This window comes from Pleurodeles waltl, chromosome 4_2, assembly GCF_031143425.1.
Source record: "Pleurodeles waltl isolate 20211129_DDA chromosome 4_2, aPleWal1.hap1.20221129, whole genome shotgun sequence".
NCBI lineage: Eukaryota > Metazoa > Chordata > Amphibia > Caudata > Salamandridae > Pleurodeles > Pleurodeles waltl.
The window spans coordinates 90644351-90668793 of record NC_090443.1 but is presented as its reverse complement, the minus strand read 5'-3'; the positions used below and the strand labels follow the sequence as shown (position 1 = coordinate 90668793).

The 24443-nt window shown below is 44.8% G+C and overlaps 1 protein-coding gene across 4 annotated transcripts in view; it reads left to right on the top strand.

Moving 5' to 3' along the window:
- ARHGAP9 (Rho GTPase activating protein 9) overlaps positions 1-24443 on the top strand; it is a 956751-nt gene that overhangs the window by 180565 nt on the left and 751743 nt on the right. For all 4 annotated transcript variants that reach the window (XM_069230800.1, XM_069230799.1, XM_069230802.1 and 1 more), the window contains one exon: positions 15915-16157. In XM_069230800.1, the coding sequence (XP_069086901.1) occupies positions 15915-16157 (243 nt within the window). The remainder of the gene's footprint in view (positions 1-15914; positions 16158-24443) is intronic.

Sequence of the window (24443 nt, the reverse complement as noted above, 5' to 3'; positions counted from 1 at the left end):
ACAACACCCTGTCGTTCAGCTACTACTCTTGCTAGGCTCGGCAGTGCATCAGTTGAGATGGTTATACAGGGCGTTGAATGACATGGGACAGAGACCATTGGTGGCGCGTAGGGCCAGATGGGCAGGCACCCTGGGTCGTGCACTTATTGATCTGGAATGGGACAGGATGCTCACCTACCCCAAGAAAATATCTCACAACACAAGCTTGAAATATACCCAATTCAAGTTCCCACATATGGCTTACCTCACTCTGCGCACCGGCTACACACATACAGTGGGGAAGCCTAGGAATGTTTGAGATGCGAAGGACCTGATGCAGATTTTAGTCACATGACATGGGGGATGCCCAATACATCAGATTTATTGAAATGCAGTTCTGCTTCGCCTCTGTGCAGCACTCTGACGCATCTTGCCCTTCACAATAGAAACTTGCCTTTTGAGGAGCTTTTCTCGACCGAAAGCCTACAAAGTCAGCAATATATTTTTGGATCTGTCCCTCGCATTAGCCAAGCACAAGATTGCACTGGCATGGAAGCCAAGGACAGAACTGGTGGTGGAAGCATGGGCAAGGGATGTGACCACAAGGACCAGGGCTGAAGAAAGTATACTCCGCCGAAAGGATGCCCAGTGAATGCAGACAGGTCCTATAGCGTGGCTGTGGGTGGAGATAACTGGAGAGCCGGGGACACCCAGATGGGGACACAGGTACTGACCAGAATTAATCAGAAGACGATGGAACGGAGAGCGAAGGGCTGGGTTGGATCCATGAAGCTGACTCCCCCTACCCATGTAAGGATCTACATTTTACACTAGCCCAGGAGGGAATGTAGATTGTGGTATTGGATGCACCATCACTCCCTTCACCTAGACCTGACACATAAACACTTGAGCTAGCAGGGCAAACTTCAGATACAGGTGTCTGTCAGCTGCTCCCCCCCTTGGTCCTAGGTACTAAGCCATTTAGTATTCAACTCCTAAAGGATTTTTGTTTGTTATATTTGTTTATGAAAGTTTTTTAGTCATTAATTATTTCTCCCCGAAGTCCTCATATTGTTGGCGCTAACCCAGAGTCTCTTAAACTCAGGACAGACGTATTAGACTGAGAAACCATATAGCCTAAAACCTACGCCTAAACTGTCTCAGACCAAAATGGACCACGTACTCAAATTGGCGACTTGCCTAACCGAGAAATACAGCTGCTAGAAGTACGGGTACGTGGGCTGAATAGAGAAAGGGCGACCACTGAAAAAAACCTCTGTGAATGGTTCCTAAATACTGTCGATCTTCACGCGGATTTCTATGTTCTGACATCGAGACAACAATCATTGCTGTTAGCAAAAGTTGCAATGTTTAATTGCCAATAAAGATATGTAAAAACAAATGGTGGGAGAAGTCCACCGATATATATTGGTCTTCAATTCAGTAAATCAGAGGTGAAAGTTAGGAGGGTGTTCAACTAGGATTCCTTTAAATGTGAGACTACCTCCAGGTGGATTGAACATTAGATTCATTTTACAACTACCCTATAGTGACAAAAAGTACTAAGCAAGTAACGAGGAACAGATGGACAATAAGCTGTCATGGCCCGTGTTGGCATGTGTAATGGATTGGTGGTGGTGGTGGGGGAGGGTGGGGGGGGGGGGGGGGGCAGCCTTGTACCCTGTCCACCCAAGATGTCATTGTAGCGACCTCTTAAGATTCCAGCAGTTCAGATTAACAATAGCCCTCTAAAATGGATCCACTCTCCTGCTACTGTATTGTGGTTTTGTGGACAGCCCCTGGCTTCTTTGAGATGTTGTAAGATTTTTAATGATGATGTCTTGTAAGAACACCTGCCTATGTACTGTCTGTGGGAGCACTATTTTGATATTATTTGTCGCGTTTCGTTGCCATGACTGTTGTGTCAGCGTGAACTACTAGATCTGTAACTCTCCAGTGTTGCTGTACTACTGGACGCGTTGTTTATGTAATCTGACTTTGGTTTAGCATAAAGACCATGCTATGGCATCTCCAGGGCCAACACACAGTTTACCATAAGTGGCTCACTTTGCACAGGATTACCCACTCGCTGTTGTAACTGGGATGGCAGAACAGGCAATGCTGTTTTACTCAGACTTTAAAACGTTTATTCGGGAGGGCAATAAGTGCATAGCAATAAAGGCAGGCACTCTGGCATTCACAGAGGCCCTTGCTGTGTCAACATTTGGAAAAACTAGGGGACCGTACCACAGACACAGAAAAAAGGGTTTCTGATTTTTAAAATCGGAAGGTAGAGCAAATAACCCCAATGGATTAACTTTGTAATATAAAAAAGCATAGCATAGACAAACTAAACGATTTTTTGGAAAGATGACACAGAAATAATTTCGACTGTTGGGTCTTACTGAAGGAACAGAAACATAACCAATAAGCATTGGTAAAGCCAATAGGTCTCGCCTATACAAGAGCTGTTAGCTTTGGCAATCTGTTTTGCCATGTTGCACACCAGTGTGCCTGCTGACCAGCAAGGCTAAAAGTTAGTGGCGTGGAGTGTCAGAGTGGAGTGGGGGAGTATAATGTCATAGAGTGAGGTTGTTTGAGTGCCATGGAGTAGAGTAGAGTAGAGTTGAGTAGAGGGGAGTAGAGTTCAGTCGTTCAATGACAGAGTGTCATGGAGTGTGGTGGAATATGGTGGAGTGGATTGGATTGGAGTAGAGTGGGGTGGATTGGATTGGGGTACAGTGGGGTGGATTGAGTGGAGTAGGGTAGATTGGTGTGGGGTGGATTGCAGTGCAGTGGATTGAATTGGGGTGAGGTGGATTGGACTGTAGTGGATTAGATTGGATTGGGGTGGGTGGTTTGAATTGGAGTGATAGGGGTGGGGTTGATTGGATTGGAGTGTGGTTGAGTGGGGTGGATTAAACTGGACTGGAGTGGGGGGATTGGATTTGATTGGGGTGGACTGGTTTGGTGTGGGATGGATTGGATTGGAGTGGGGTGGATTGGATTGGATTGGATTGATTGGAGTGGGGTCGATTTGATTGAAGTGGGCGGGCTGGATTTATTCAATTGGAGTGGGGTTAACTGGACTGGGATGGGATGGGGTTGAATGGATTGGGATAGAATGGGATGGATTGGAGTAGAGTGTGGTGGATTGAAGTAAGAGGGGTGGAGTGTGGGACTGCATTGAATGGGGTGGATTGAAATAGGTTGGGTTGGGGTGGATTGGATTGGGGTGTGGTGGGCTGAAGTCGGACGGATTGGATTGCAGTAGGGTGGAGTGGATTGAATTGGGATAGAATGGGGTGCATTGGAGTAGAATGTGGTGGGATTCGAGTGAGAGGGGTGGATTGGGGTGGGGTGGGGTGGAGTGAGGGGTGGATTGAAATGGGGTGGTGGGCTGCAGTGGAATGGATTGGAATGCAGTGAGTGTGTTGGATTTGGGTGGACTGGAGTAGGGTGGAATGCATTGATGTGGGGTGGATTGGAGTGGGGTGGGGTGGATAAATGGACTGGGGTGGGGTGAACTGAACTGAGATGTGGTGGGGTGGGTTGGGGTGGATTGTAGTGGGGTGGATTGGAATGGAGTGGGGTGGACTGAACTGGGATGGGGTGGATTGGATTAGGGTAGAGTAGTTGCATTAAAGTGGGGTGGAGTGGAGTGGACTGAAATGGTGGGGATGGACTGCAGGGGGTGGAGTGGATTGGAGCGGGGTGATTGGGGTGGCATGGAGTAAATTGAATCAGAGTGGAGTGGATTAGAGTGGGGTGGACTGAAGTTGGGTGGATCGTATCAGGGTGGATCGGATTGGTGTGGATTGGAGTGAGATGAATTGGATGGAATGAGACGGATTGGATTGAGTGTGGTGGAATGGGTGGAGTGAGGTATATTAGGGTGGGTTGGTTTGGATTGAGTGTAGTGTATTGGATTGAATGTGGTGGATTGATGGGGTGGATTGGATTGGATAGGGGTGGGGTGGATTGGATTGGGTGGGGTGAATTGGAGTGTGATGGGGTGATTTGGAGTGGTGTAGGGTGGATTGGAGTGGGGTGGATTGGACTGGAGTGGTCTGGGTGGATTAACTGGAGAGGGGTGGACTGTACTGGAATGGGGTAGAATAAGGTGGTTTGGAGTGGGGTGGACTAGACTTGAGCAGGGTGGATTAATGTGGACTGGATTGGACTGGAGTGGGGTGGATTTAAGAGGATTGTCTTGGAGTGGGCTGGATTGGGGTGGTGTGGGTGAATTGGACTGAGTGAGGTGGATTGCGTAGTGGTGGACATGATTAGAGTGGGGTGGACTTGAGTGGGTGGATTGGTTGAATTGGATTGGAGTGATGTGGTGTGGGTTGTATTGGAGTAGGGTGGGTTGGATTAGAGTGGGGTGAGATGGATTGGAGTGGGGTGAGTTGGACTGGAGTGGGTTGGATTGGAGTGAGGTGGATCAGACAGGAGTAGGGTGGATAGGACTGGAATGGAGGGGATGGGGTGGGGTGGATTGGATTAGGGTGACGTGTATTGGATTGGGGTGGGATAGATCGGGCTAGGGTGGATTGGACTGGAGCATGGGGTGAACTGGATTGCAGCAGTGTGGATTGGAGTGGGGTGGATTGAATTGATGTGGGGCAGATGATTTTGGGTCAGAGTGGGTTTTTTGGGACTGGAGTGGGGCAGGTTGAAGGGGGGAGATTGGTTTGGATTAAAGTGAGGTAGACTGGAGTGGGGCAGATTGGAGTGGGGCGGTTTGGAGTCAGACAGATTGTTTTGGATTGGAGTGGGGCAGACTAAAGTGGGGAGATTGTTTTGAGTGAGGAAGATTGGAGTGGGGCAGATTGTATTAGTGTGGACTGCGTAGGAGTGGGTTGAATCGGATGGGAGTGGATGGGATAGAACTAGAGTGAATTGGGATCGAATGGGTGGATTGGATTGGGTGAGACGGATTGGGGTTGGAGTGGGGTGTATTGTTTTTATTTGGAGTGGGGCAGATTGGAGTAAGGCGTATTGAAATGGGACAGATTGTTTTGGATTGGAATGGGGCAGAGTAGTGTGGGGCAGATTGTTTTAGATAGGAGAGGGGCAGATTGGAATGGGGCAGATTTGAGTGGGAAAGATGGTTTTGGATTGGAGTTGGGCAGATTGGAGTGGGGCAGATTGTTTTGGAGTGGGGCAGATTGTTTTGGATTGCAGTGGGGCAGATTGGAGTGGGGTAGATTGTTTGGGATTGGAGTGTAGTGATTGCAGTGGGTCAGATTGCTTTGGATTGGACAGATTGGAGTGCAGCAGATTGTTTTAGATTAGAGTGGGATATATTGGCCCTCATTACAACCCTGGCGGTCGGTGTTAAAGCTGCGGTAAAGCCAACAACAGGCCGGCGGAAAACAAATTGGAATTACAACTGTGGCGGAAACCGCAAACATAGACAGCCACTTTAACACTCCGACCGCCAAGGCGGTACAAACAAACACTGCGGCGGTAACCGACAACAGACAGGCGGAGGACAATGTACCGCCCAAAGAATTACAACAGTCCGTTCCGCCACCTTTTCCAGGGCGGATTCACCGCGAACAAAAACACGGCGGAAACAGGACTTGGAAGGGAAAACGCTCACCTCTACACACCCCACGAGGAACCAGGACGCCATGGAACCCGAGCTCCAGATTCTTCCAGCCTTTATCTTCCTGCTCCTCTACCAGGAGCACAAACGCCGGCGGCGAAGACCACGGTGAGTACTGCACCTACGACACAGGGGAGGGGGGAGGGAAAAGAGAGTGACACACACACGCAACATCCCCCACCCTCACCCACTACAACACACACACTAATACATCATGATACATTACAGTTACACCCCCAGCCCCCCTGGAAGAATGCAAGGACAAAAGGAAATGAGTCGAATGATTGTAATATATTCAAAGACATGAATCAAAAATATATACATATATAAAGATATTCACACTATAAACAAATATATACACCAAGAATACAAGTCCAAGGGATTCCACCATCATAGTCCGTGGACCACTCGCCCAAAATGCATGGGCGAGGCCCACACTCAATACCCGAACAAGACGGAGGGAACACTGCTGGGGCATCAGACAGAAATAAAACAGGCACCTCAGGGGGAACGGAAGGGGGGGCACCTCAGCCGGATGAGTGCACAACACCAGATCCACGAGGGGGCTCCATGCCCACTGCTTTATCCTGGGGAGTGCAAAGCCACAGTCTCTCAAGTCTCTCCAGTGGGTGGGTTGCCCACTGCTTTATCCTGGGAAGTGCAAAGCCACAGTCTCTAAAGTCTCTCCAGTGGGTGGTTTGCCCACTGCTTTATCCTGGGGAGTGCAAAGCCACAGTCTCTCAAGTCTCTCAAGTGGGGGGTTTGCCCACTGCTTTATCCTGGGGAGTGCAAAGCCACAGTCTCTCATGTCTCACCAGTGGGTGGGTTGCCCACTGCTTTATCCTGGGGAGTGCAAAGCCACAGTCTCTCAAGTGGATAAAAGTTTCCACTGGTTCTGGAGGGGGCTTTGTGCTCAGAGTGCTTCATCCTGCCAAGGACTGAGGCAGTGGATGGATCTCTCCACTGGTTCTGGAGGGGGCTTTGTGCCCAGAGTGCTTCATCCTGCTTGTGGCGGCCTCAGTAGTGTCGGAATCTTTGACGCTCACTGGCCTGCAGTGCTTGTTGCGGCAGTGTCCTGTTCAGCGGTGCTAGTGGCGGCGGTGTCCTGTTCAGCGGTGCTGGTGGCGGCGGTGTCCTTGGCAGCGGTGCTGGTGGAGGCAGTGTCCTTGGCAGCGGTGCTGGTGGCGGCGGTGTCCTGTTCAGCAGTGCTGGTGGCGTCGGTGTCCTTGCCAGCGGTGCTTGTGGCGGTGTTGTCCGCCGTGCAGGTTTTCCCAGACTTGCCGGTTTTACTGTGCCCCTTCCCAACCTTGGATGGTGGCGCAGCTGTCTCCACACTCCCAACTGTACCACTGGGAGTGGCTTTGGTGGCAGTTTTTTTCCTCTCTCTTGCCGAGCACTGGCCAACTTTTTGTGCTTTTGAGGTGGGGGACTGTCCGTGGTCTGGCTCCTTGGCACACTGCCCTGCTGCCTGGCGCAATCCAGAAGCCGGTTACTCTGGCACCACCGTTCCTGCAGATGTTGTGGCTGAGGCGCTGGGTTGGGACATGGAGAGGCGGGCCCTAGGAGACTGAAGGGGTGAGGGAGGTGAGGGAAAGAGGTCAAGGTTGGACAGGAAAAGTTTTTGGGGCACACTGGGCCGGGTAGATGGAGGGGGCTTGGGAGTGGAGGAAGAGGTAGTGGTGGTAGGAGGTGTACGTTTGATGACTTTAGGTGAAGGTGCATGGGCTGGAGGCTGTCGTGAGGTGGATGGCTGTTGGGTGGGTCAAACTGGCTGACATATTATAGTACTTCATACCACATTTCTACCATTATAGGTGTTATAAATAACATGTTTTGCTGTTAGCCTCTGGATTTTCTGACCTTGAAAGATGGACGGCAAATCAGCATTGACGGAATTCGAATTTTGCTTAAGACATAAGAGATGACTTGAAATGGCGACTATTTCTGCTCATGGAGGAACTGCAGAAAGACCGTGTTACCTCAAGACATCATGAGTTTAGACACGCACAGAGTTTTGACAACGCGGGCTGGCTGCTTATGTCAGACACTATAAGGAGGTTGAGAACTGGAGCTACATACTGCGTTTGTGACTTTCCTTCACACAAAAGTCGATTTGAGGTTTAAAACAGTCAACGCCACCTGAAACGGTCCAGTTCAGGAATGTCCTCTGTCCGCATTAATTTTTACGCTCTTGTGGTTGATCCTGTAGTGCAACTGTTGCAGCAAAAAATAACATACAGATTATAATAAAGACTATGACAAATGAAATTCCCTGTTGTGATTTTAATAAAGGATGTGATCAATTAAACCCCTGATAAAACACACATATGTTTGAAGTTACAAAACATTATAGTGCGGTGTCCCGATTCCCTGTAAAGGGGCCGAATCAGTGTTGCATCCACTGCCTAGTGTAGATCTGCAAAACATGATTTTCTTTCGTTTAGAGATTAGTACGTGCCTTAATTATCTGGAGATACGAGTGAGATATTATATGCAAATCATATATAAAGAAAATCGGATTAACATTCCCAATGTCCCACTTGGGCCGGATAGCACTGGCTAAGATGGCATTGGTCCCCAGACCCTTGTATACATTGCAGTGCATGCTTGTGGCGATCCCACACACAATCTTGAAAAACTTGATTTCCCCTGATTATGGTAGCTTCTGAACACTGGCTTGAGTGTGTTGATTACGGGTTTCTCGTGTTGCCTACTGTTACGCTATGTAGTACCATTGGTCACAGAAGAAAGCATAAACCTGGCTCCTGGTCTCCTTGCTAGTCTTGCGGTGGCAAGTGCTTGCCCAATTTAACATATTGCTCACAAATCTCCAGGCAGTATGTAAAGTTCTGATTTACGCAAGGAAATTAGCGACCACTGCTATATGTGACTGCTACTTTGGAGCTATTGAACATAGGGGCAGATTTATGAGCCCCTAGTGCCTCCTTGCACCACATTAGCGTCAATTTTTGTATGCTAATGTGGCTCAACAAGGCCAAAGACGCTGCGCCAAATTGACAAAATGGCGCAATGCATGCATTGCTCCACTCTGTAACTGTTTGCGCTACATTATGCCTGCACCAGGCATAATGCATGCAAAGGATCGTTCCCCTGTTAGGGGGGAGCTGTAAAAATGGCGCAAAGAAATCTCTCGGAATCATTATTTTGGAACTTTTAACATCTGCCCAGGGCAGGCATTAAAAGGAGGCACACCATTGTTTACAATAGGCCTCAACAAGATTTGCAGCATTAGTGTCAAAATTTCTGACGATAATTCTGCAATGCTCCGAACTAGCGTAAAAAAATCTGATGCTAGTTCCATAACCACCGCCATGGTGGCGGCACACACATGGTGGCATTAGAGGGACGCCAAGGGGCAATCACTACTCTTCTTAAATCTGGCCCATAGTTGTGTAAATCTGCCATCCCTTCAAGTGGAAAGGAGCCTGACAGCTCACATTTGTTTAATAGAGGCAAGTTTCTAAGATTGCATTTATGAGATAAATTGTAGTTATGAGGTAGACATTTTAAACTGCAAAACTTTGAACATAAGTTAAAAGAATAACATTTTCAAATTGCAATTTCTTATACATCGCAAATTGTGAATCGCGAGTCACAAGTTATGAACATCTCAGCCGGAGTGACTAAATGACATCACTTAGGAAGTCGGCGGATTGCTTTGGAACCTTTGAGAGGAGCACCCTTCCAACCACTGTATTTGAAACTTAGAAGACATCAGAATGTAAGGCCAGGAGCCACAGTAGGAGGTGGTGAGAAAGAGAAAAAGAAAACTGAATGACCAGGAACTGCAGATTCAGGTGGAAGAGTGTTTGATAGAAACTTCTAAACTGTTTGGAAAGACCACATTTACTACCTTTCTGGAGGCTACTAAAAACAGATTTGGAGGTGTATCCAACAACACATTAATGCTGAAGCAGTTACCAATAGGAGTGCTGAGGACATCTGAAAACGCTGGTATGACCTAATGTATTGCAACCGGGAGGCAGGAGCAACAGAGAGAGGAGCCAGCACTTAAACACCAGTGGAACTGTTAATTAAGTCTACTTCCTCCCAGAGGCAGTGATTGGAGTATCAGCAATAGACAGGATACCTCCAATAGCAACATCACCAGGTGCCCTTACTCAAATAATAATTTATGTGAAATGTGAAATATTAAACTTTATACATAAGCCAGTCATTTGTAGGAATAAGAAAAAAACACATTTGTACCAATGATTGGAAGCCTACAGAAAAAATGTAAACATAAACAATGGGATGGCAAACATTCCAAACACACAAATGAATATATATATATTTGCTAAAGCATAGACAGTGAGCAAACAATGACAAATTACATTGTCATGTTGGGTGTCATATATATCTCACACAGTCCGACAGTGCATCCTGGGTAATATAGACCGTGCGGAATGGGGGTCATCATCGTACGCAACTTATCCATATGTTATAAACCTTCAAGGAAAAAAGTCCATTATTCTTATGGCATGAACAGATTTTCCTGAAGCTTAAGTGTTACCTTTGTGACATTGGCCTTGCAGGCTTTTATGAAGATACAGAACGTGTACAAACCTATGTTATTTGTGTACAATCTTAGTAAACTGAAACATACATGGTGTCTCTCCCCTTACAAAGACACCCACACAGGAGACCCAGGACCACAGCGAAAAGACCCATCAGAGAAGGAAGACATCTCTATATTTTTAGCAGGTGGTATCGGAACTAGTGCAGCAACTTTTGTAACCAATACAACAGTTGCTGAGACCTACTCCCCTAACTTCAAAAGCAACAACTACAGTTACATAGTCAACAACCACTCATTCAGCACACCAAATGTCAGAAGATGGAGCTAAACAGAACTGATTACCCATACAGGACACGCCCTATAGGCAAGGTGTCCATCACACACTCCAACAGCATTGCGGTTCCATACTTTAGAAAACGTTACGCTCTTCATTCACCGCAAGCACCATAGTGCTATAGGTGAGCTCAGTAGGAGTGTAGATGAGCACAGAAAAACAGCGTCTGAGGAACCTGCGATCATAAAATGGGGTATGTTGGAATTTACTAATTTTGTGAAGGAACTCTACAAAGTAATTGCTGCTGACAGCTGGCAACAGACAAAGAAAAAGGGACTAGAGGGCACTCTGTAGAAGGGACTACAGAGCAGTCTGTGGAAATGCTGCCTTCTGCAACAACAACTATGTGCAAACGCACATCAAATATGCATGTTCAAACGGTTTTCAACAGTAATGATGTTGCTAGAAGCAGTGATACTCACAGCTCACGTTCGGCTGTTGCTTCTGGAGCAGGACCAAGGCTAATATCCATATGGTTGTGTTTAATCTGAGATGGCACAGTAGGCAAAAAAAATAATGGGTTGGAATGCTGTCTTCAGCAATTGCTAGTGGGTAGACTATTTGGAAGTGCTTCTCCCATCACCTTGTGTATGTCAAAGTAAAGGCCTTCTGCGTTCCCAGGACCAGGTGGTGCGTGACAGCCTTCGTGGGCAGATAAGACAGCACCAGACAATAAAGTGGCAGACATTGGAAAATGCCAGGAGAGCCCGGGGCGATTATGAGCTCTATATAGAAAGGGCATCTGTAAGAGTTCTCTTTGAGACTGGGGCTGGCTGTGGCAAACAAGGTGGCGGGAATCAGTACCAAGAATGAGATGTGGAGGAGCACACCGGGCAGATCCTGGCTCCATGCTCCCCGTAGGGGGATGATTGGATGCCACAGCAGCAACTGAGGACATCCAGGGACTGTTTTGAGCAGACAAGACATGCCATCAGAGGACCAGCGATTGAAACAAGGGAAGAACCCAAGGGATTTTTTTTGCCACCCCTAGGAGCATCTTTCAATGTCAAGGAAGAACAGCAGGGAGAAGGAAAATCACATGGCATATAATGAAAACACTAACAGCAAAAAGGTTATGCACAAACCCAATGGAATCAGCAGTTTGAAAACTGCACCATGACCACCATCTCTGTTTTAGGCTTGAAAGTGGAAAGTCTAGAAAATGAGATACAAAAAACAAAGATTAGGATTCTAGGTTCCCAGTGGTTGGAGATTCAGAGAAGATGTTTGCCATACAGTGGTTTTAAAGGGAAAAGGCAGATCCTGTGAAAATGATAATTATTTTCTCAATAGGAGGCCAGTGGAGGTCTTTTCAGGTAATTGGTGATGTGTGCGCAGCGGGGAATGTCCATGATGAGTCTGGCAGAGGCATTTTGAATGTGTTGTAGTTTGTTCAGGTTCTTCTGGGTGGTCTCGGCGTAGAGGACGTTGCCATAGTCGAGTCTGCTGGTGACCAGGGCATGGGTTACGGTTCTGCGGCAGTCCGTTGAGATCCATTTGTAGATCTTCTGGAGAAGTCGAAGTGTGTGAAAACAGGATGATGCGATTGTGTTGACTTGGCGGGTCATGGTAAGTGACGAATCCAGGATGAAACCGAGGTTGCGTGCGTGGTTTGTGAGGGTGAGGGGGGTGCCAAGGGTGGATGGCCACCAGGAGTCATCCCAGGCTGATGTGGAGGGTCCTAGGATGAGGATCTTGGTCTTGTCAGAGTTGAGCTTGAGGCAGCTGTCCTTCAGCCAGGTGACGTTGGCTTTCATCCTGTTGTGAAACTTTTACTTGGCTGTTGTGGGGTTTTCGGTCAGTGAGATGATCAACTGGGTGTTGTTGGCTTAGGAGACAATGTCAGCCCGTGGTTCCTAATGGTGGATGCGAGTGGGGCCATGTAGATGTTGAAGAGTGTGGGGCTCAGACAGGAGCCCTGTGTTGCCCCGCAGCTGATCTTTGCGGGTTCTGACTGGTAAGGTGGAGGTCTGACTCTCTGTGTTCTGGCAGACAGGAAGGAGCATATCCATTGTAGGGCCTTTCCACAAACCTGGTTCTTTGAGTCAATTCATTGGAGATTGCCGTGAGACAGTACTTTACAATAATTATTTTGAATTTAATTCGAATATTTTCCAACAAATTAAAGGTGTCAGCATGGGAGCAGCTTGTGCTCCTAGTGTAGCAAATCTCTATGTTGGATACTTTGAACAAAAGTTTATCTATAATGAGATTACCCCCTTCTTTGAAAATATCTGTTATTGGTCTAGAAATATAGATGATGTTTTCTTTGTATGGAGAGGGGAAGAGGAATGTTTGAAGGTATTTTTTGCTTGGCTCAATTTATGTGATTTGAATTTGGAGTTTACAATGAAAAGCGATAAAAATCAGGTCGAGTTCTTAGATGTTAGTGTTGTACATAAAGACAGGCACCTTGCTGTATCGCTCTTTGTTAAGCCCACAGCTAAAAATACTCTTTTGCACTTTGACAGTTATCATCCTAGATGCCAGAGAGAAGGAATCCCATCCAGCCAGTTTTTACGGATCAGGAGAAATTGTACTGAGATGAAAGATTTTTTGGAACATTCTGATATTTTGGTTTAAAAAATTTCATCAAGGGGCTTTCAGCCTAAATTGATAAAGGACTCTGAAAACAGCAAAATATTATGATCGCCAGTCTATGTTTCAGGGAAAGAGAAAAAGATGAATGAACATTTAGTATGTGCTATTCATCATTCAAATATAAATGACAAAATCAGGCGTATTATTAACTCACAGTGGTATATCCTTAATGTTAGGTCAGATGTGGAACCCTTGGAGAAACCTATTTTTGCTTTCAAAAAGAATAGTAATTTGAGAAACCTTCTAGTTAAGTCAGGGATGAGGAACCATAAGGAACTTACACAAAAGTCTATTTTAGGTTTGGAGCCGATTACTGTCAACCATAAATGTGGAGACTGTCTAGCTTGTAGTGGAGCTATTGTGTCACATAGGATCATATGTAATAACAAATCTATTGAGTTGAAAGGGATATCAAACTGCAGATCTAAAAATGTGGTATATCTGTTTTTTTGCCTATGTAACATGGGATATGTTGGCGAAACATCAAGAGAGTTTAGAACCAGGTACTATGAGCATAGATCAGCATTGAAGATCTGCAAACAAAATGCTCCTTTAGTGGCCCAGTGGATAGAACATAATCATGAAGAGGATGACATCAGATGGACGATTTTGGAGAAGATCGTCCCTAAAAGTGGCTACGATACAGAAAAAGCAAGAAAAAAGCGTGAAGTTTTTTGGATTTTCTATTTAGATACTTACTGTAAGGGAATGAATGAGGAAATAGCTTGGCAGAATACCCTTTAAGTGAGTTCAATGGAATTACCATATATTTTTTTATATGGAATTGGGGTATCTATTATTACCGTTGGTTGAAACATCAAAGTGGCGAATATGTTTGCCTTGGTACGTTTGTAGATTATCCTGTTAATTTCTTTCAATCACCTTGCCATCTGTGATGAATTACGTTTTTCCAAACGAGAGTCTAATTATTTCCTTCTTTCTTTCTTATCTGGTATATAACATCTTTGATACCTATTCAGAACTGGACGGGGGCCAGATGGCCTGTAGGTTAGGGTGCCACGGAAGGTATACTTGGGGGTAGTGTGTATTTGGAAGTGGAGGTGCTCCATGGGGGGAGTGTTCTTCCACATTGGTTGGTTGGTTGACAGGCCAGGAGAATTTGTGTATGATGGCCAGGCCGCCGCCTAGGCGAGAAGGCCGGTCTTTCTGGAGCAGTTTGTAGTCGCTGGGGATGCCAATGTCCGGTGCAGACGCTGGGTTTGTCCATGTTTTGGTTAGAAAGGCGATGTCCAGGCGGATGGAGTCCAGTAGGTCCCAGAGTTTTACGGCGTGTCTGTGAGGGAGCGGATAATGAGGATGATGCAGCTGAGGCGCTCTGGGTTGGGGGAATCAGCCTTAACAACGCGGCTCAAGTCACGTTGTGCCTGTACAACACGGCCTGAACCACGAATGCGACTTTACAACGCATTCCTTTACCACTCAAGTCATTACAGCGACTTGCCTTAGGGAAAGTGTTGTTGGACCGATGTTGGACTTTAAGTCCAACACTTTCCCTACTGTGGCACTGACTGGAGTTGGAATAGTAAACTATACTATTCCAAAGTCCAGCGCTTTCCCCAAGGCAAGTCGTTGTAATGACCTGCGTGGTAAAAGAATGCGTTGCAGAGACGCATTCGTGGATTGGGCCGCGTTCGTAAGGCAGGCGTGCTAAAGACCTGCGTTGTTCCGACACACAACCCTGGGTTGGTGTTTGATGGCTCAGTGGTGGGAGGGTTTGGTTCTTGGTGTAGGGTGAGGGTGCAGTGGCAGTGGAGGTAGGAGAACTGTTGATGATGCGAAATGACAGGCAGCGGTGCATCCTGTGTTCAGCGTGTGGAGGGTTTCCGCGTTGTAACGATGGAAGGTTGGTGGGCCACGGTTCGTGGCGCTAGGCGCAGTCTAGGCACAGACGAGTTTGCATTTGACGCACCTTCGGCACACAGCAGCCACCATTAAGAAGGGTGGACTGGGGGTCCAGTCAGCAGGGAGGCAGGAGGGCGGGAAAGTGCTTCTAAAGTACTGCTTTAGAGGTATAAACCTATCTCAGCACAGTTAGGATAGGAAGGGCCTACGAGTATTCAGTAAAATGATTTTATGAACGTGGGTACATTATTAAACCTCTGGATTAAATAAACTCTGGAAACAACCCAAGGTATTGGCACAATTTTACCAACCATCGAGGGACGAAAGCAGAGTAAAATCTCTACGTTTAGAGCTGCAGGTGATCCCACACAGTTTCTGATGTGGGAAGATTGACCCGGAGCTAATCTACTGTTCGGCAGGCATATTTTCGAGGGACTAAATGTGATTCACCAAAAATAAGTAAATACAGTGCAGAGGGCAATGACCGAGTAAAAATAGTGGAGTTTATTTAAACATGGATCGAGGGTTTTTGTGAGTGTGTTTGAGTTCTCTGTTCCTCATATGCTGTGGGGTGCAGCTGCTGGGAAGCCGAGAGGACAGACGAGCAGAATGTATTCATGCACCAAGCAGTGCAACTTTCCGGTACATGATTTCCTTTCGAAACCAAAAATGCGGGCCATAGATTGGTAGGCCGGAGACAGAGGAATATATTGCCAACCTATGTATTTCTGGAATGGTACCTATGATTAGTTATTACATTTCTGGCAGTGGTAAGCTCGTCTGAGCTACAGCGCATGAGAGACTTGCACAAGAGCACAGGGTGCGTCACTGTGCATTTAGTTTATAAATACTAGGCTCACGTCCAAAACGAGTTACCTCTGCTAGAGTAAAGGTCAAATCTTTTAGCCCTAGAGGTGTTCTGTTGGATCACTGTTCATTTGAAGAAACTTTAAGCTAACTTTAGTTTGCTTGTTCTCTTCCAGTTGTCCTCTCATGAACCCATCATGGAAATTCCTGAGCCTGAGTCTCCAGTCTATACTAACCTAGAGGAACTGAGAAATGTGAAGATGGATCCCCCAACACCTACTTGCTCACCCATGCGAGTTCTTGATGTCTGGGAGCAGCATCTGGATCCCAAAACAGGAAGGACCTACTTCTTCAACCTAGAGACTAAGGAGAAGTCATGGAAGCCACCAAGGAAGGCACGCAATGAGAGTCCAGGACAGGTACAATCCGGGTTCTCCTACTTCTGCTCTTAATATTGTGTCTGGTGTTGAAGCTCACTCTCTCCTCACAGCGCAGTCAGAGATTCTCAGCCTATATCAGGGTCTGAATGTGTGTGAATCTGTACCTACATAAACGTTGGTTACTGCATTGTTGGAATATTCTGATTTTAGTTTCTCAAATATGCTTCCTTTCCTCACTCTCGATCTTGTCTCTAACAACCCCATGCCACCTTGCTTCTTTAGCACAAAACCAGAAAGTCGAATTCGCAGATGTCAAGAACATGACCTGTTTTGCAAGTTGGGATTCTCTTTAGCATTCAACAGTTGAATAGCTGTGTCAGTGTGCAAGATCCCAGATGAAGGTTTTCAAAAATATTGTCAATTAAATCGATCATAATAACATTTAGTTGACTGAAAATAATGTGGAAAAGCACTCTAAAAGGGAAGAATAATGCAGGTATTTAATTGTGTTTGCGCTTCAACCCTACCAATTGTGTTAATATACTCTGCTACTATGAGGATTCTAGAAACTGCAAAACACAGGAACCATGTGAGATAGGATGCAGTTGTTTTAGGGACGTATGGGGATCATTACCTTGCTCATGTTGCTTTTATCACAGCTCGAACCCCAAAAACGCCAGAACTTACTAAATGATGGGAACAATAAAATCTTGCATGTCAACTCTCCAACTTCGAGTATTATTATAAAATTTGATTCCAGCTTTGAAAAGGCTGTTAAACAGCAAAACTGAAAACGTCTGTAATTTTCAAGCTTTTCTTCCAACTAAAACTGTAGCTTTTCTTGGCTTTATTTGTTTTTGCTCAGTGTCTCTGCTTTTTGTAAAAGAAGGAGTCGTTTTTTCCCCTGTTTTTCTGGTTTTGCCTTCACAAACACATGCTGTTTAGTGGACAGCATTCTGTCTTATTTCGATAGATGCTCTTTCTCTGGTGGAAAGAAATGCTGGAAGGGCAAACATAAGGTAAGAGTGGTTAGAGTTCCATATTTTGACACCCTTGACAACAATAAAATCTGTCAGGAGATACCTACTAAAGGCTGAAGACAGAGCGAGTCTGACTAGAGCTAAGGTGGCAGAGGTTGTTAGACCCTAGGAAAGCACTCATGGTCTCCTTTAACAAAGCCAGGAGGCACAACTGCTATTTCTTTGCGCTTTGGGGAATCTTGCCTGACACACCATGGGGTCATCAATTTAACCTCAGTTCCTCAATACCACTCCCACTCACAGTTGACACTGAGATACCAGAACATACTTGATTTGATGTTGAAGCCATTGATGGCTTCTTATCTGAAATCAAGAAGACTCTTGCCGTACAGTGAATCTCAGCATCAATCATGCTCATGTCTTGATAGCATGACATCAAGGGCTCCCTCACCACCAAGTGGAAGAAGATTCGGAACCTATTACTTATGCAAGGCTCAGTGGAGATTTCACCTGAACAACTTGTGCAAATGCTCTCATGAGAGGATAAGCTTCAACCTCGATTACAAAGGGAACTGTTCCTGGACCCTGAAATCCCCCAACACCAGCACATGGCATGGCGAAGCGTCCACATCCTGTCCCACAACAGTTATTTCAGTTCACTGGAACATTGAGGGATTTGAGCCTGAGGTTGGAACACCATGTGCACAACAGGTTTCTGAAGAACACCCAAAAAGTGATGCAGCTAGGAAAGAGCATGCCAAAGAAGGCCGTCATAGGGAAGGGTGATACTGGGAACAGTCTCTTAAATATGAACACCCAGGAGAAGAGTGTCTAAGGCCGAACACATTAGAGAAGATTCACTTATTGATGAGCATTTAAAACATGACCGACCCAGTGCGGAGTACCCATGGCAACGGCTAACAGAAGTCAAACCTGTTTCTTCACAAGACTCAGCCTCCACTTGTATTTGAGAGTTATATACTTAGTGTCTATACTCCCTTCCCCCCAAAACGCAGAGAATATGCATCAAGGGTCCACATCTCTATTCCAGTAGGAATGCTTGTTGAAGAGTCCAACCAGGTGCATATGTAAATGGGTTTCCTTCAATCATGCTTATAGCAAAGGTGAGCACCAATGTGAGATAATGCACAGCGTAAATGGTTCTCAGTGGTTTCATATAGTTCATCCGTATCAACTGACCAATCACCTTTCCACCTGTTCACGCACAAGGCTTCCAGGTTAATAAGTACGTTTTTACACATCTGCTTTCCTTCTGCAAGCTTGATCACTTTCCTAATCACTTTATGTAGGAACATTTGAACTCTTCAGATCACTCCATGAAGATCGTGAAAGAAGTGAATGCTCCCTTCCAAAAGATAATCTTGTACTCTGAAATGGAAGAGATTTCACATTGAGTGTCTGAGAAGCAAGTGAGCCCGAGAAGTTGCCAAGAAGAGATGGCACAAATTTGTCTTCTTAAATTCTGATTTTAAATTCTTCTTTAATCACTATCGCTGTGATTAAAGTCACTCTCCAACTTACGAGACAATCCCCTATTTGCAAATTAACTACAAATCTGTATCTGTGAATAAGAACCTTTCCTGGATCCATGTAGAAGCCAGCATCTGCCTTGGAAAATCACTTTCTTAGCGGCTATCCACTTTTAATATCAACTCCAGAATATCGTGCTACCATAATATTATGTACACAATATTTAGGACCAAAAGGTTGTGAAGGTAAGTTGATGTAGATAAGTATACATTTACTTTACTTAACTCCACAACTGTCTATGTTGACGATATATATATATATATATATATATATATATATATATATTGTCAAGGCACACCGATGTGAAGTGAAGATTAACAAATTCATACATACATATATATGTACTTACCTTGGGTTTTTCTATTTTGTCCACAATATTTTGGTAGCACAGTGTTACTGTTGTCAATAGTTTGGTAAACAATCGGCTATCACTAAAGCAATGAGGGTGAGTGGCTCAAGTAATAATCATCCATAAATCTTACATTATATTCATCACAAAGAGGTTATCTTTGTGGACTAATCCATCATTTGTGACAATAAATACATCAAACTTTCTCATTAATCAAATACCTTATTTTTACAACTTTCTTCCCAAAACCCACCTCTCTATCTGAAACCCCCTTTAAATCTACACATGGGAAGATGGTCCTGAAGTATTACCTACAAAGAACTAAGGAACTATGTAAACCTTAAGAAATCTTTGTAAATTATTGGGCAGTCCACCAGGTCCTAGTCTGCTCTAAACAGTCTGTTAGTAGGTGTACCATCAGATTACTAAGCCTTGCCTGGTAAGTTTAAGGCTTATTCTACTCAGAAGGAGGAGAAAGTCACAGCTGCTGAGAATGTGCCAGTTCTAGACATTTGCAAGACCACTACCTTGCAATTTGTTCATATGTTCCTAAGCATTATAGCGCAGAATAAACTTTTCTGCACAATTCACATTTCTGTTATTTTTTTACTCTGCTTTTGCTATTCCCCTTCCAAGATAAGCTTGATCTGCAGAGGCCCATTCTCGGGCTACCACTGGTGGATCTGTCCTCAGCACTGTCTGTGCCCTTCAAACCTGCTTTTGGTTCCAAACCAGTGTTTGTGCCAACTTCCACTCCAGCACCAAAATCTGCACCAGTCCCTTGGACATCAACCCACTACCAATGCCACCCGTGCCTGAGGAAGATCGTATTCCAATTTCAGCTACATTGCTGAATTTTATACTTGACTTGACTTTACATGACTTTATCAAGAAGTACTAGCCACATGACCATATTCTTAGGTTCCCTATATCAGATTCTACATTTTGCATCACCATTACTTTGGAGCAAGAAAATCTCTACAGCATTTTGGTGCAACTAGATAAGGAGTTCTACAAGATATATCTAGAGAGGTGGAAGATATGTGACACCTTCCAGAAAGGCTGCAAGCATCACTGCACTTTTAGGCGGTCATGACCACTCACTGGGAAACAGTCCCCAGGATTTTCAGGGCTCAGTTCCAGAAGCAAGAGTAGTGACAGGGAGAGGGCATATGAGAGTTGAGTAATTGCTCCATTGGACCATTAGCTTATCTGACGTGTAGGGCGGGATGCACACTAATGTTTATCGTATTCATGCAGGCCGGTTCAGGGCAAATGAACCTTTATAGAACCCATTGGGTGAGGGTCTCTATTTTAATATGGATCCCAGATTGTGAACATAAACCATGTTTAGTGCAGCCTTCTGGTGGCTGAATGCATGAATTAGTGCCTTGTGCCCTAGCCTTTTGTTTATACAATGGGAATAATAACTCGTATTTTGAGATGATCTGAGGTCCGTGCAGTATCTCTAATACATCCACGTGCGCCCACTAAACGTTTACTACACTTATTGACAGTAATCCCTATTCCCTATTCTCTGTCCTAACTACCTACTTCTCAACTCTGTACGTTGGAATGTTTCTCAAACCATTTTGTTATGAGTGTGTTTTTGTCCCATTCTAAACCTTACTCAGTTATATATTTAGTACTATATTTGATGTGCCTCTTTTGGAATCTTGGGTACAGACGCTGCACTGCAAACACACAGGTAGTCCCATAGACGTGAATAATGCCCAGATAGTTATCACAGCAGAACACTTTTCAAAGGGTCGCAAAGAAGCCGTGCAAAAACCACAAGGTCAATGTACAACTTAAGGAGTATTTGCCTCATTCATAAACATTCCTTGCGGGGGTTAAATTCCTAAGGATCGTGGGAACGGACAGTAGAGATCAGATGGAACGTAGCCTTGTAATATTAAGTTCTGTATATGAACCTCAGCAAACTCTAGAGCTTGGCATAAACTTTGCAAGAAGATCATTGGCAGCTATTTGCTTCCATATATTCTTTCAGCATAAACATTGTGGGGGTTATCTTTGATCTGTGAACCTTCTCCATTCCCAACTACATTAATTCAACAGCAGAGGTAGCTGGGCGTGCTGACATAACACTGCATTAAGAGAGATCAGCACATAGCGCCCTCTTTGGCCTATGTCTGGTGTAAGGGTCATCAAGTCCTGTAATGCTCTTCGATTTTAACCCGCTATACTCTGTTGTATTTCTGATCTGATGTATTTAGCTTTCAGAACCGTAACTTCCGACCAACCGTTGTGGCAACATTGGACTCCTGTCGGAACAGGCTGTGCCTGGGATTTTCATACACTTAAATAGCTGGTTCTTTGGCGTTAGTGATGGCCAGATTCTGAACAAAGGCCAGATGGTGTAGTAAGATCTCTCCAGGACTACTTCTAAACCACCGAACTTCCATTTAAAACTCATAGAACGTCTAAATAATGCAGACAATGCAACTACTCAATAACAAATGAAGTTCACCATTTCAACGTTGTGTGCTGTGCCACACATTTTTGACACTTTGGTCCCGGCAGTGGAGCCTGTTCAAAAATGTCCGAGGGTCGTTGAGCATTACACTGGATCCTGTTTCAGGACTGTTTTAAATGTAAGATTCTATATATTGCCTTTAAATGCGTAAACCAACAAGCACGAAATTATTTATCTGCCAGAATAACAAAGCAAATGACATCCCGTGACCTGCGTAGCAGCCGTTAAATCACACTTTTGGTACCCAAATACAATCTTGTCACGTACGTCGGCAGCTCCTTTTCCATTCAGCAACCACTAGGTTGGCGCGAAGTACACGCCTACATCAGGATGAAACTGAACAGTTGCCTCTTCGATTGGCATAGTGGTGGTCGCTTTACAAATGTTGTCACTCACTCAACAACGAAATCTGATGTCGTTATCCACAGGTCAGTGACGTGTAAATTGTGTTGATTTTAGAGTTCTGGCAGGAGAAGAGAGGGCAGTGGCAGATCCAGTCTGGGCAAGGTAGGTTCCTCCACGCATTTATTCTAATGCAACTAATGGACAAATCATGTCAAACACACCAGCATGTCCAGAGGTGGACGAAGCATCGCATATTACTCACAGTCAACACTTCATTTAATATATCGGGAGGGCAAGTGATAACATTCCACGCCTAAAAATGTGCACTCAACCCAATTTTGTGAATCTAAATACCTTGATGGAAATCAGTAGTTAGTTGATATCTTAACACACCCATTAACACATGGCTTGCCAACTGCCCAGCTGCAGTAACGTATAGAACACAATCACAATCACTCATTTCACTGCCATAAATATACCCCAGCAAACAGAAGAAGACCAGCTCACGATGTTGGAAAATACACCAATAAAGTAGATAGACTGATACATGGGTTTTGAAATAGAAGCCAATCAGGTGGGACATACAGCACCCCCATGTGTGGCAGAGACCGTGCCATCGTGTACTGACCTAGGCTCATCACAACTCCACCCCACCCCCCTTCAGGAGGCATTTAGGATGAAAATCTATTCTTAAGCCAATTTAAGATACATCGGAACCTTGATGATGACATTAGAGTAGGTGGGCTACCGATTGCCTGAACCAGAGCGGTAAAAGCAGCCCAAGTAATGGCAGAAGAGATTGGTTTAACTTGCTTGCCGGTGTGTTAGCATGCGGAGGAAAGGCAGCATGCAGGAACGGGGAGAGTAGGTTACAGAGCTACAGCAGAGACGTCCAAGCATCTAAATAACTGGCGATACTTGACGGGAGCTCGAGATGCTGTGACTTTTTCATTTAAATGCTTATGATTTGTTGACATTCTTTGTATAGCTTATAGAAAGAGTGAGTACATTGTGCTTTTTTGGTTTCTTCAATATCAAGTCCCTCAACAGTCGGTCCTTTCAATATTGAGTGTGATATGTTCCACCTTGATGAAGTGATTCTTGATGTCTGAGAGGACATTGACTTCGAAAGATGCCTCGTTCTGAAACACCTGGTTTCATTGCAGTCAGAACCCATTTGTCTCTAATGTGAGAAGAGTTGATCTGGACTTAGTACTTCCACGAGACAAAGCTGAAGTCAAGGCCCACTGGTCTGGCATAAGAGCCATCCTCTGAGGATTAGGCATTAACACTTCATAGAATGCCCTTTCGAAGGAACTGTTCGTCAATGATGGACTTTAAAAGCACTGCTTCAGATCAGTAAGTTCTTATGAGGATTCCTTTGTTGCATTTATTTTGGGGATCCTATACTCTCTGACATTGTTTCAATCCTTGATTTATAGGAGACTTCCTTATATTTGATCCCTCTACATGATTAGAAATTCAGGTCGTCACTTTTTGATACAGAGAGGTGCACACGTTTTGATGCAAGATGTGACTATGACACACTTTATCACACCACCTATTGCTTTCATTCTAATTTCTTTACATTTTGTGGCCCATCCCATTATGCTCACAATACAGGGAAACACCTCTGTGGTGGGACTAAAGAAGGTCATATATGTCTATCTTCGGCCGCAGGTGAGTTGCAAGGTGTTTTCAAATGCTCTCCATGACCTTACACAATTCTTAATACATGAGACCTGACAGTATATATTTTAACACTAAGGTTTTCCCATACCCATTCCTGATGAAGACTCAGCTAGATGCAAAGAAAGCACACGCTTCCTAATAGGGCCAAAAAGTCGACGATCCATATATTGCTTGCACCGAAACTCTAATGTCTGGACATTTAAGGAGAGATGAAATTTAGCCTATCTAATGGGGATATATTGGGCAGGCCAATCCAAGAATCGGAATCGTTTTGTGTTCTCGTTTTTGTATTTTTACACTAACTTCTTTTTCTTTGATGCACTGCACAGGTGCCTTTTCACTTAGCCAATACAGAGCACCTTACTCTTTGTTCATATGAGGTATTGCTACTCAGTGACTATGAAATACGCCCTTTATTCAATAACTGTGTTATTTGGGTCTACATGTTTTTTTTTCCACATTTGTGCAACTGTTGCTTTTAGTAATTGATGATGCATTTTATCCGACAGAACCACGTTTCTTTGTGTACTACATGATACCTACGTTCTTAGGAATACAGGGTTTCCCCATTGATACTTAATGATTACAGAATTAAAGAAGGTCTGTTATTGTGACCAAGCAATGTCCAGTTACTATACATGACCGACCATACCATATGTGTGAATTTGGCATCAGGGCCTGCACATATGAAGAACACATTGGGTACTGCAGGAAAACATGTATGTAGTTTGGCTGGGGATAAATATGTATGATGGAGATAATTAAATTGTAGAAAGTTCCAGCAAGCATTTCTTGAAGCGTTCGCCACATATTTAAGTGCATTTGCCTAATCCCTATCTGTGAATGTCATGCCTAGATGACACTCGGCTCGAAGAGCTGTGAGCTGTGCCGAGTGAACGGAGCAAAGTAAT